We start from the raw sequence: 12,693 nt of genomic DNA, 5'->3' as shown, positions 1-12,693 counted from the left end.
AGCGATGTTCGTATGGAGTAGTGATATCAGGATTCCATCTAAGTTTCCGAAGAGCGAAGCGGATAAAGGCTCGTTGACCACCTTCAATGGATTGACTTAGTGTCGATTGGTACGGGGCCCAAACAGGAGCTGCGTACTCCAGAATGCTTCTGACAATCGAGCAATACAGCGTTTTGTGGGTGTATACATCGTTGAAATGAGTTGTATTTCGACGAAGGAAACCAAGCATTGCATAAGCCTTTGCAGTTATGGTAGTAATGTGCGTGTGGAATCTCAACCGACTATCAAATGTAACTCCCAGGTCCTTGATTGTTTCAATCCTTTGGAGGGAATGGTTGCTCATAGAGTATTCATAACGAAGTAAGTTGCGTGATCTTGAAAAACTCACTATTTTACATTTTTCAACATTCACCAGCATACCGTTTGTCATGCACCATCTCGTAACAGCGTTCAGATCATTCTGTAGTAAAATATAGTCTAGCGGTGACGTAATTGACCGAAAAAGTTTCAAATCATCTGCGTAGAATAGTTTGTATGAAGTCATTCGATCGCACAAATCGTTCACGAAAAGAATAAATAGTAACGGTCCAAGATGACTGCCTTGTGGTACACCAGACGGTATTTCGAAATTCGAAGAGCAGTAGGAGTTCACTCTGACATAAGCTGTGCGGGAGTTCAAGTACGACGCAAACCAAGTTGTAATCCATTCAGGTAGTCCCAAGCGTCGGAGTTTCTCTATAAGTAACCTATGAGGCACTCGATCAAAGGCTTTAGAGAAATCAATGTATACAACATCTACCTGCTGACGTTTCTCGAGTTTTGGCATCAAAAAATTAGTAAATGTCATCAGGTTCGAGGTAGTTGATTTTTTTTCATGAAACCGTGCTGGGCGTCACTAATTAATTGTTTCACGGACGGGTAAACAGCATCGTATACTAAGGTCTCGAACACTTTCGCCAAACAGTTAAGAATAGAAATAGGACGATAATTTTCGACACTATGAGTGCTTCCGTTCTTATAAACCGGCGTAATCGACGCCGTTTTCCACACTTGTGGAAACATTCCAGAGGACAGAGACAAGTTAAAAATTTTTGTAAGAGGAATCGCTATGGCGGCTGCGCAGTTTTTTACAAACAACGGAGGCAGATTGTCAGGTCCAGGTCCTTTTGAAGCGTTCACTGCGATCAATGCATCATAGACTTCAGTGACAGATAGTCTAAGACTAGGAATATTTACGTTATATGACGGTGAAAATGCAGAGGGTACATCCGAGGGTAATTCGTTTTCATTTTGGAAGACTGATTGGAAAAAGTCGGCGAACAGATTAGCACAATCCTCAAATGATTCCGCAGTTCTGCCAGAGTAAGCAACATCAGCTGGGATCCTACTCGAATTTTTTCGGCCTCGAAAAAACGACCAAAAAACGGCGGGATTGGATTTCAATTCGTTTTGAGTGCGACTTATATACTCACAAAAATGGAATTCCTGGGCACGCTCGTATTCCTTTTCCACGTCCAAAAGGATGGATTTATGCACGCTAGATTTCGTATGGAAGAAACGTTTACGTGCTTTCCGTAGGCGGTTACGTAGAAGTCTAAGATTCGCATTCCACCAGGGCTTCCTGTTCGTTGAGTTCGGTTTTAACGTTCTTCTGGCAACCATAACGTCCAAGGTAGCATATATACTGTCGTAGAAAAGGGAAATAGAATCGTCGATATTCGAACAAGTTTGCAGTGTCGTCCAGTCTATTGTTTCTAGAGCAGTGGTTAAAGCATCGAAATCACAATGACGGAAGTCATATTGTTGTGGTTCAACATATTCCGATGAGCTGAATGCATAGCCATTGTCAAATTTTAAAATAAACGGTGTCGCCGTTTAACGGTCGCCATTTGAAATGAAAGCTGCTGCTATTATACGGGAAACCTTTTCCATTTTTTAAACGTTTTTTGGGACTTTCTGATAAGATGTAAACAGTTTCCATGATAGACTCCGGTGTTATTTTCTTATCTCTGAAATCGTTTGCAAAATGTAAACTTGAAGATCTGCCCGCATTGTAGAGGTTTTCAACAATACCACATAAAAATATATGTAGACTAACACATTTTGATGAGATTGGCTTGTGGATCAACTTCGTTCGTCCGTCAAATCCCGCAAATAAATATTGTTATGTTAGTTTGGCCCTGATGAAAAGCAATTATTCAAATGTTAGCCCAGTCGCTCGCGGATGCAACTTGTCAAAGTCAATCTAATTGATATTTATGTTGGAAGAAATTGACATCACACCCAATCAATAAGCAGCGGCGTCAAAGCACACAAACGCGCATTATTCAGCGGATTCCTCTAGGCAGCTGGATTCACCCGAATAAATTGTGCCCCAGTAGTTAATGACAATTTGTCACTACTCAAATACCCTGACAGATGTGATGTACTTAGCGGAGGCCACACAGCGATAATAATAATTTCCATTCTATCATCCGTCTATTTTTTTTAATACAGAAACTGTTTTCTAGCTACAAGCCAGAAAATATTGCAGTGATGTTGTTTAAACTACGTTCATACATATGTGTTTGAAAACAGTTTATAGTTTATCTAATTTGCTACAATAATTGCGGAGCCGCCGTTCCTGGATGGTGTAAACAAATATTTTCACCCAGTGCGTCGTCATCGGCTCGTTACCCATAGCTAACTAAACTCTTGTCGGTTTACCGGAACATAAAATGAGGGTCAGCCAGGACATAAATTACGTTAATCCTGTGGCCGCGCCATTGTCATTATGGCGTTGATCCTAATTTAAATTCATTACATGATGTGAACAGTTTTTTCACCTCATAAATTTTTCAATCCAAAATAACTATCGGCTTAATTTTGAAAACCAGATGGGGGTTGGAAGTTTATTTACGATTGACATTTTTTTCTACGAAGCTTCATAATGGGTTGCTGAAAAAATGATGAACCGCGTAGCTCTGGAGAGTAAACATAAAGGGAAAATTTACTATCCACAAATTGATAGAATGAAAAGGACTGGTTCACCATAATCAAATCACACTTGGTTCGTGGCATAGTTAAACCTTTTATTGGATTGATTGTAATTGCATTGCTTATATGAATTGGAAATGAAGTTAGAAGAATAATGGCAGCACATTTCGAATAATACAATTGATTTTTAGATTGGATGAATATTTTTCAATTCAACGGTACTAAAGCAGTACTGAAGCTTAGTTCAGTTAGAAATGGGACATTTACGAATGCGTGTATCTAAAAAAACATTCGATTGATCCAAACACTTTCTACAACGGTTTTACCAGCAGTCGATTTGATAATGATGGATTTTGAAGAAAACTGTGCATTTTTTTTCTCCTGCATCGTAAATATCTCGCAAACGCGTTAATTTCAAAATCCGAAAAAAATAGGTTGGATAGTACTTTTTACAGGTTACAATTTTGTATGTTCGATAACTAGGAAAATAGCTATAAGTAAATGATAGTGTCCCATTTCTAAATGAACTATGCTTTACTGACAAGATTTGCTGTTATTACTGTTATCTAACACAGATAAAAAATAATATTTTTAAGTCATGAACATTTTTTATAAACCTTATGATTTTAGAACTCATAAATGCTCATAAGGTTTATTTATTTGAAAAAATGTTATCCATTATCCATTATCCAAGTTATCCATTTTCTGACGTAAGCGCAGAATACATGATTTTGGGTTATCAAAATTTACTAATGATACTAATAAATTATCTAACTAAGTCATTGGATGATCTATCACCCTTACAGCTTTTGGTGTATAAACCGACTTTATTTCAAATCAGTTTAATGTAAAATATTAAAAATTTGTCAATTTTGATCGTTTAAAAGTAGCGTTTTCAGGTGTATGTACTTCTAGTTATAAATCCTTCTTTTGTCAGTTAGGTTGGAACATCACGCAGGGGGAACGGAACAATCATAAATAATCCAAAAAATTAATAAATTTGAATAAATTGTACAAAATCTTGCATGCAACAGAGTTTCATTCTATTTTCAATGCAAGAAATCGAATAATCGGATAAATTTTTATCAAAAATTTAGAAGAATCAGAAATTCAAATGGTGATAGAATTCCAGTCATCCACAGTTTGGTTTTTGCTCAAGAAATTTGTTGAATTTTCAATAAATTCAATGATAAACTTCAAGCTTTATTTATTCCTATCTTCGGGTTTTTCGAAAAAAATAAAGGGGAAGTGGGCGACAAAAGATGAAATTGGATGTTTGTTTCGGTATGATTTAAAAAAGTGAATATATCAGATATTTTCGAATTATTTGTGTAGTCTTTATTTTAGAAATGAGTTTATTTTTTGAAGCATTACCTCAGTTTATATAATTTTGAATTAAAACAGTTAAACATTGATGAATCATAAGTTAGATTTTTTTTTATTGAGAATCAATAACCAGCAACCTCCGGCTTTTAATGCCTAATCTATTTCTTACTCAGCTTGAACAAAAACAGAGATTTAGTATACAGTACTGGAAATAAAGAAAAAACTAAACAAAAGTGTACTGCGCAGTCATTTGGACTTTTATACAAATTTAACTAGATAATATTGGTATTGTTTTCATCTGAATTTATTAAATTAGAATACAAATTTGGGTTCATTCTTTATATGTTTCATTGCAATCTATGCTTACTTCAATTATCCGCCGTTTAGACCATCAAAAATTGCTTTCACAAACTTTCTTAGTCGATCATTTTTTATAGTTCAACCCTCTTTGTGGTCATGATAGTTTACTGACAACCCATTAATGTAGTTTATGTGGTTCCGGAAGTGCTTGGGAGAATAGGGTGACCAGTGGTCACTGACCACCCAAACAACCATTTGGTGGGTATTTCGAATTTGCAACACAAATATACGTGCGAATGCCAGCTTAAAAAATAAGAATGTAATTTAGGCATACAGGTGTATAACAACAGTAACTTCAGTTTTCGGAGGCTTCCTGATCCTTTTCGGAAATTTCCAGTGAATTTTTAATTTCATCGACAGGTACGATATTGGATACAACATCGGCTTGGATTTCGGGTAGAAATGTTTCGCCGCCGCCCTCAATGTGAACAGTCTGGGAAGAACTTTTATTACCAGCAGGTACCTTAGGTACCTTAGGTACCGTAAACTGGGGGAACTTTGATCACTTTTTTCATTCATTTTTGAATATTTTGGTAGGGGTTGCTTTTTCGTAATATTTAAAATTTTTAAAACCCTTACTGAGGTGAGAAGTATCAAACATGATCATTGATTGTAGTTAATTCAAAAGATAATCAAAGGTAATAATTGAATGTTTGTTACAAAACCAGATTTCGAGTTTCGGGGTGACTTTGATCACTGTGGTTTTTAAGTACCGCAACATCTTCAAAAATTTTATTATGGTGCCAATAAGCACACAAAGCATAAGCATTAATAACAGTAATTTCTTTTAGGACTGTACTGAGTTTTTCAACGTTTTTTTTTTCAAAAACATTTAAAGTCAAAAAATGGACCATGTTGCTGCATACATCTAGGGGTAAAATTATAAACATTTCTCAATTTTGTTTGGGCCTTAAAAACAAATAAAATTTTACCTTCATGCAATTCCCTAGGTCCTCGCACTGTTCCCATGTATTTTTTTTTCTTCAAATTGAACCATTTGATAGGGTTTTAGCCATTTTTACTATACGGGGTTTCTCATAGAAACACACCGTTTTTTTCCAATATAAAAGCATTATCACCAAATGACCTTAAAAATAACACTCAAACTAAACCTAAACAAAGAAAAAAGTTGAACTTTCACATTAAACAACCCATTTGCTCTTAAATGCTTGAATTTGATCAGGAGAGATGTTTGTTTGTGAGCCTTCGAAAAACCAGATATTTTAAGATTTTAAAATTACATTATTAGGAATATCAAAAATCTTCTAATAAAAACCAAACTTAGCTTATCCGTAACTAAATTTATAGGCTTTCAAACGTAGTAAACAGTTTTCAGATATTTTAACTTTTTGCTTAGTTAATGATGATTATCTGCAAAAATTTCATGTTGATCAAAGTTACCCCGGTGATCAAAGTACCCCCAGTTTACGGTACCTTACTTTTGTATCGCTGAGCTAAAAGACTGTAGGCACCACTCTTCCGACATTTTATATTTTTTCTTTTTATAATATAATCTCTCATTTTAGCAATCTTGTTTGATAGAAAAATGTACTTTTTGCTGAGATCTAACACCTTGTTGCTATGGTAATATAAATTGTATTTCATGTTTGTTTGAGTGTAATCTCGCAATTCTCGCACAGCTCATTGGTGGTGGTAGGACAGCTTAAAAACATCGCAAATGTCAAACTCAGATCCATCCGAAAGTGATCTAAAAAGACTTTCGGATGGATAATAAGCTCTGTTCACTGCTCGAATAGAAGCTTTCGTACACTTGAATTAATACTTACACAAAATGAAATTGTATTAAATGTATGTGAACAGGGAACGTTTGTATTATATTCGTATCTATCATTCTCCACTTTGTACACAACACAGCTTATACTACAGTCCAAACCAATCCGTCGCCGTGTAAACACCCCGAGCAATAAACCCCCAATCTAAGTCGAAATAAAGTAGTTTCAATTTAAGTGAAACTTGTTTGAGTTTTTAAGTAAATCGCGAGTTCTAAATTCGGTCCGAAATAGTGTTCCGGTGCCTAAACATTTGGTCCTTCGAGCCGGATGACCGTCCGGAAAAGTGGTTCCGGAACATAATTGGACTTTAAGTTAAATGAAGACCGCCGATCGCTCAGGAAGCCAAAGTGTGAACCATTTTGTGCTCACCAAATCGCCATCGCACTGCTTGAGCTTGAGCTTTGAGCTTAGATAAACCGTACATTTCAGTAGTTGCTACTCCGTGATTGACAAGAACCATCAAAATTGCACATAGATCCAAATAAATGGGGCTTGGGATTAGCTTACCATTTTCTGTGTGCACGTTTCGAAGGTTCCTTTTCTTATATGGTCAATAACAGCGCCGGCCACGTCCTTACGGTTCATCGGGGAAGGGAAGGATTGTTAGTTCGACTTCCGTTGCTACTAGAGACCGAATACACCTCTAAATCTCCACGGTCGTCACAGGAAGGGTGGTTTGTTAGTGGGGAAGATAAATAAGATCTGGATTCCCTTTGGGAAGGGATGTGATCAAAGCAAAGTTAAAAATCGTCGCGTCGCACACTATCGAGTACATCGCGTTTTTATATGTCCTAACTAACAATGTACTTAGCACCGGGGTAACAAACCGAATTTAACAGTGCGCTTAAGACGAGAAGAGCAAAGCGTCCTAACGTGGCACTTTCATTCACGTACAATGCACTTGGTAACGATGCAACTCACCGAATTTTATCACGCGTTTAAAGTTTAAAACGAGAAAAAGAGCAAGAATGACTTAACGAGCAAAAAAAACGACGACCGAACCAACCGATCACGTCAATTTTTCCCACACAAACCTCACCAAATCGCCATCGCACTGCTGGACTAAAAGTGATTGTTATTGAGAACAATTAAAGTGTTTTTGGGACGCTAACAACGCTTGGCTTGGATGCAATTAAGTGCATCAGTGGACAAAATATCAGCCATTGCGATTTTGAACAAAAAGTGCTAACGGAGAAGTGAAACCGATACTTGAAGATAACTGGTCAGCAAGCGGCATAGACACAGCAGAAAACAGCTGATTTCCAGCAACCAGCCATCGACGCAGCATTCGGAGAGGCAGTTAATCAAACAGCAGGAAGTATTTACTGACTTGGTGCATGAGGCCAAAGAAAACGCGAATCAATAAAGATTTTAAGTGTGAATTGGTCTTTTAGTTGCATGAATTGTGTGCCCTGTCCGTTAACTACAAATTGGTCTTGGTATTCTTTTGGCATTTTACTTTGCAATTTTTCACTGGTTGTGCCCACTCGCTGCTGTCAATATTGGGTTGCTAGTCTCGGTAATTCGCGTCGCGATCGGATGGAACGTTGAGTTGATCAAATTAAGTGCAAATACCCTAAGTCAGAAGCACATAAGGTGCAAGTCAGCAGCACAGAAGGTGCAAGTCAGATATTTTGGTCAGAATTAATCAGTACTGGACGGATTGGGTCCAAGGTGTTGGACTTTGTCGGAAAATCACAAGTTTGTTTAAGAATTTAAGATTGTGTCAGAATTGGAAACTGAGTCTAAGTCTGAGTTTGAAACTTATCAGAATTAAGTCTGAATCAGAAATTAAGTTTGTGTCGGAAGAATTAAGTCTGAGTTTGTCAGAAAATACAAGTTTCTTTAAGAGATTAAGTTGTAGTCAGGAAACTTGTCAGAATTAAGTCTGAATTAGTTTGTGTCGGAATTCTTAAGTGAATATTGTCGGAAATCTTGTCTGAAACTTATCAGAATTGAGTCTGAGTCTCAAAATAACCTTACGTCAGAATTCTTGCCTGAATATTGTCAGAAACCTTGTCTGAAATATGGTTAGAAATTAAGTCTGAAGAAATCTTATCAGAAATCGAGTCTGAATTCAAATCGTTTCAAAAACATTGTCAGATATTAAGCTTGTGTCAGAAACAACGTGTCAGTTTAAGGACTTGTCTGAAAGTACAAGTCTTAATTCATCAAAATTTTGAAGCCTGTGTCAGATTACAAAAAGTGTTGCAATGTCGAGAAGTATGCTGAAGGCTTTGCAAAAACGTGAGCGGCAGTTATATGTGATTTTTGATGGTACTGATAGATTTATCCAAACCTATCACATCGGTAGTGATCGGTGCCAGTTAAGCTCAAGGTTGCAAGTGATTGATACAGTGTACAGCGAGTTTTTCGAAATTCGGAGCAAGATCGAAATGTTGCTGGATGAAGCGGCCGAGAAAGAGCAGAAAGATGCTGACAGCGAAGTCAAAGGGGAGATAGCAAAACAGCGCGAAGAAGAGAACGACAAAATTCTGCAGCAGTTTGATGACCGATTGGGATTGGGCCTGCTAAAAAGAATAAAGCCTGCTCTTTACTCTTACACAGATTTCCATAAGAATGACAGCTAATCGGAGTGAAATTGGAGTGAAGGCTATTTCTCTCTCTGTTTAACAAACGAGAAATCGTATACCGGGACTGCGAGCGCGCCCATCGCCCATACTTTGCAATTCGAGGTGACCTCCTTAGACTTCAAGGCGATAAGGATGCCTTAGGGGTAAACACAACCAGCAACCAGAGTCAGTCTGCGTCAGGAAATACGTCAAGAGTAAAGCTGCCCGAGATTCGTCTGCCGTCCTTCAGTGGAACAATCAGAGAATGGGTTACATTTAGAGATTCTTTTCGTTGTCTCATTCACGACAACGAGCATCTGACGAAAATGGACAAATTCACTTACCTCCGTTCCTCTCTGCAAGGTGATGCACTGAAGGAAATAAACAACATCGAGCTGTCAGAGGCGAACTACGACGTCGCCTGGAAAATGTTAGAAGTCCGCTACGAAAATAAAAAGCTAATTGTCAAGGCTCATCTCGACGCTCTCTTCGCCCTCGAACCGATTAAAAAAGAGAACTACGACGGTCTGAACTTCCTTATCAGCGAGTTTGAGAAAAACTTGATGATGTTGCAGAAAATTGGTGAGCCAACGGAGTCTTGGAGTACAATACTAGTCTACATGTTGTGCGCTAGACTAGATTCTGCAACATTGCGCCAATGGGAGACGCATTACGGGTCTAAGGAGGTCCCAACGTACGATGAGCTGCTACTGTTCTTGCAAGGTCACTGCTCAGTTCTCCAATCAATCACCTCTGCAAGAAGTCCACCATCCGAAGCACGTCAAACAAGATCAACAGTTTGCCATACAACCATCCGATCGGATTCACGATGCCCGTTTTGTACCGAAACATGGCACTCACCGTTTCACTGCCAGAGATTCCTTCGATTGAAGATATCAGAACGTGTCGAAGCCGCCAATCGAAGTCGAGTCTGTCGAAATTGTCTACAGCCTGGTCATTTTGCGACGAACTGCACTCGTAGCAGTTGTCGATTATGTCAACAAAGGCATCACACTATGTTGCATGCTACGCGATCCTCCGTTCCAAATCCGTCGAATCCGAGACTCAGTCAACAGTCAATAGCACAACCCTCTAATCAAGAAAGCACCCATATTTATCCACAGCAAGCCTATCAACAGCAAAGACAACAAACCATGCCAATAGTTACGGAAACACACACTCAACCACTAAATGCAACACACGATTCACCAAACACAACCACACAAATCAATTCACCTATGCCAAGCACAAGCCATAGCTACGTAGCACTACATGTTAAGCCTGCATCAAATACTCTGCTTCCTACCGCTCTTATCAATATCAAAGACCGCTACGGTAACGCTCTGGTAGCCAGAGCCCTGTTAGACAGTTGTTCGCAACATTGTCTAATGACAGAAGAGTTTTCGAGAAAGCTGAAGCTCGAAGAAACACCCACGTTTTTGTCAGTCCAGGGTATTGGGTCGTCTGAGTCAGTGTCAACGAAAACCATACGTTCTGAAGTCTGTTCACGTTCGCCAAAAATCTCGGGTTTCAGAGAAACCATGCAGTTCTTCGTTTTACCAAAACTTAAGCTACAAATACCCAAAACATCGTTTGATCCGTCACCCATGTCGTTTCCCGATTCCTCTTTGCTAGCTGATCCTTATTTCTACGAATCAAAGCAGGTCGATGTCATCATTGGTGCGGAATACTATTTGGGTCTGTTGACGAATGATCGAAGAAAGGTTACGAAGAATGGTCCCACACTCCATAACACAGTTTTTGGTTGGATTGTTTCAGGTCGAATAGACGATTCTCCGCAAAACGTGTCACACAATTTGGTTTGTTCCTTAAGAAAGTACAGAAGCAGCTCACGTGGTTCTAAGAGTTCGAAACATGCCGCGTGGAGATCTCGAAATGAATTGAAGCACCCACAGTCAGAGTTGAAGCGGAACGTTTTGTCAGATTACCTACCAAAGAATGAGTCAGATTTATGTCAGTTAAATGAGTCGAGAAACTCAACTATTTTTTTGAATAACTTGCGTTACAATTATTCAAAAATTTCACCAAGAGTTGGCTAAACAAAAGTGTCAGATTGAGTCAAATATTTTTTAAGTCAGATTAATGAATTCAAATTGAGTGATGATTGAACTAAACAGAAATTGAAACTTGAAGCTTAATCAATTCCACCTAACTCAAACCGTTTTTGAGTATGCAAAAATTCATCAAGCATTAAGAAGATTGCATGAAAGAATGAATACTTCCATGAATTAATGTTTCAGTTGAATTCGCATTTCACCCATATCGCTTTAAGTTCATTCATATCGATCAAAAAAGTCTAATCACTTGAACTATCAGCAGTTCAGCCACGCCGTTTTAAGTTCCCCGTGTTAAGAATAATGCGAACAATGCTGCTTGAGAGCGTGAAACTCTAATGAAATCTCGTTGATTAAGGTCCGCTAGAATGATAATCATTCCTAATCCCATCGTTGAAGTTTCCCCATAGTTCTTGAAGTAATTATCAAGAAACCTATCATCTCAAGAGTACTATAGTTAGAAGAATCAATATTTTTTGAACCTTAACAGTTTTAAACTATCCTGTCGGTTTAAAAACCAAAACGTATCGGTTAAAGGATCGATTCAGGACGATACATTCTGCAGAATTCCCATCAGACAAATCAACCTGACACTCTGTTCGATCCTCCTCATGATCAGTTTGAAAACCAATTCTCATCAAGCTTAATGCAATCATGTTTAAGTTCACCTCAACTGCAGAAGATAAGTTATCTGAAAATTTCTCCAGGAGAAATTTTGCTCCACTCCCAATCCTTATCCGTCCCAGCAAAGGGTTTGCCAAACCTATTAGATACGAGCTGCACCAAAGAAATATTATTGAAGGATGTCATCTTTTTCAAAAGAAAGTCGTCGCTTGTCGTAGGAGCATATGCGGAGGTCCAGGGCCTCCGCATCCAGGGAAGTCCCATGTATATTATCTATGTGTTTCCCAATACTTAGCACTTCCTTCACACAGATAACGTCGTCGATCACAGCACGGTTCGAGTTGGCCATCCAGCACGGTATAGGCAGCGCATTGCACCACTTGAGCCACAGGGCGTATCACCGGACAGACACGAAGGCGCGTTGGTCGGTTCCGTTCTGCTTCAAGGTGTACCTAGGCCATTCCATTCCGGGCGAACGTCGAATCAAGCAACCTTACAGACGAGCTGCGCTTCATCGATAGAATCCGTTTTGGCAAACCAGGCACATCCTCCTCTTTGAAGGCCACACACCGAATCAGTCACCACAAACTGCTGGTGCATCCTGCGCTCCATCGGATATACTTGGATCCGCAAATCGTAGCGATTAAGTCTACCAGGTCCATCATCAAATACCAGCAGTCGAGGCAAAGTAAGCAGCAGCATCAACATCAGCATATTCGATGCGAGTCAGTAACAATATCTGCAGCAGAAGAAAAGGGGTCAATATTGCTACGAAAGTTTACGAAAAATGATGTTGTTACTCACCTGTTTACCGTCGGTCACACACTACTGGAATGCAGCAAGAAGAAGCAGAAGTTCATCGAAGTCACCGTCCATCGGTGGTCCTGGATCGTCTCGGCTACCGAATCTGCAAACAAAACGAGAAATTGCATTGAAGTGCAATTGTGACTTTTTTGAGACTCACCT

At 38.8% G+C, this 12,693-nt stretch overlaps 1 protein-coding gene across 1 annotated transcript; it reads left to right on the top strand.

Annotated features, from left to right (window-relative positions):
• The first annotated feature begins 8,668 nt into the window (after positions 1-8,668).
• On the top strand, positions 8,669-12,248 carry LOC129741618 (uncharacterized). The gene is made up of 4 exons (XM_055733356.1): positions 8,669-8,958; positions 9,165-10,496; positions 10,563-10,848; positions 12,039-12,248. The coding sequence occupies exons 1-4, from the start codon at positions 8,669-8,671 to the stop codon at positions 12,246-12,248; spliced, it is 2,118 nt and encodes a 705-aa protein (XP_055589331.1).
• Positions 12,249-12,693: the final 445 nt, after the last annotated feature.

The sequence above is a fragment of the Uranotaenia lowii genome, chromosome 2 (assembly GCF_029784155.1).
Source record: "Uranotaenia lowii strain MFRU-FL chromosome 2, ASM2978415v1, whole genome shotgun sequence".
In the NCBI taxonomy this organism is placed as follows: domain Eukaryota; kingdom Metazoa; phylum Arthropoda; class Insecta; order Diptera; family Culicidae; genus Uranotaenia; species Uranotaenia lowii.
The sequence above is the reverse complement of the archived record's forward strand: the minus strand, read 5'-3'. Positions and strand labels throughout refer to the sequence as shown.

Bases quoted from the DNA above. Each gene is read 5' to 3' on its own strand.
- LOC129741618 (XM_055733356.1), top strand. From the start codon at position 8,669: ATGTCGAGAAGTATGCTGAAGGCTTTGCAAAAACGTGAGCGGCAGTTA. The intron at 8,959-9,164 runs GTTTGATGACCG...TGACCTCCTTAG, and splicing joins AACGACAAAATTCTGCAGCA to ACTTCAAGGCGATAAGGATG. The intron at 10,497-10,562 runs GTCAGTGTCAAC...CTCGGGTTTCAG, and splicing joins CAGGGTATTGGGTCGTCTGA to AGAAACCATGCAGTTCTTCG.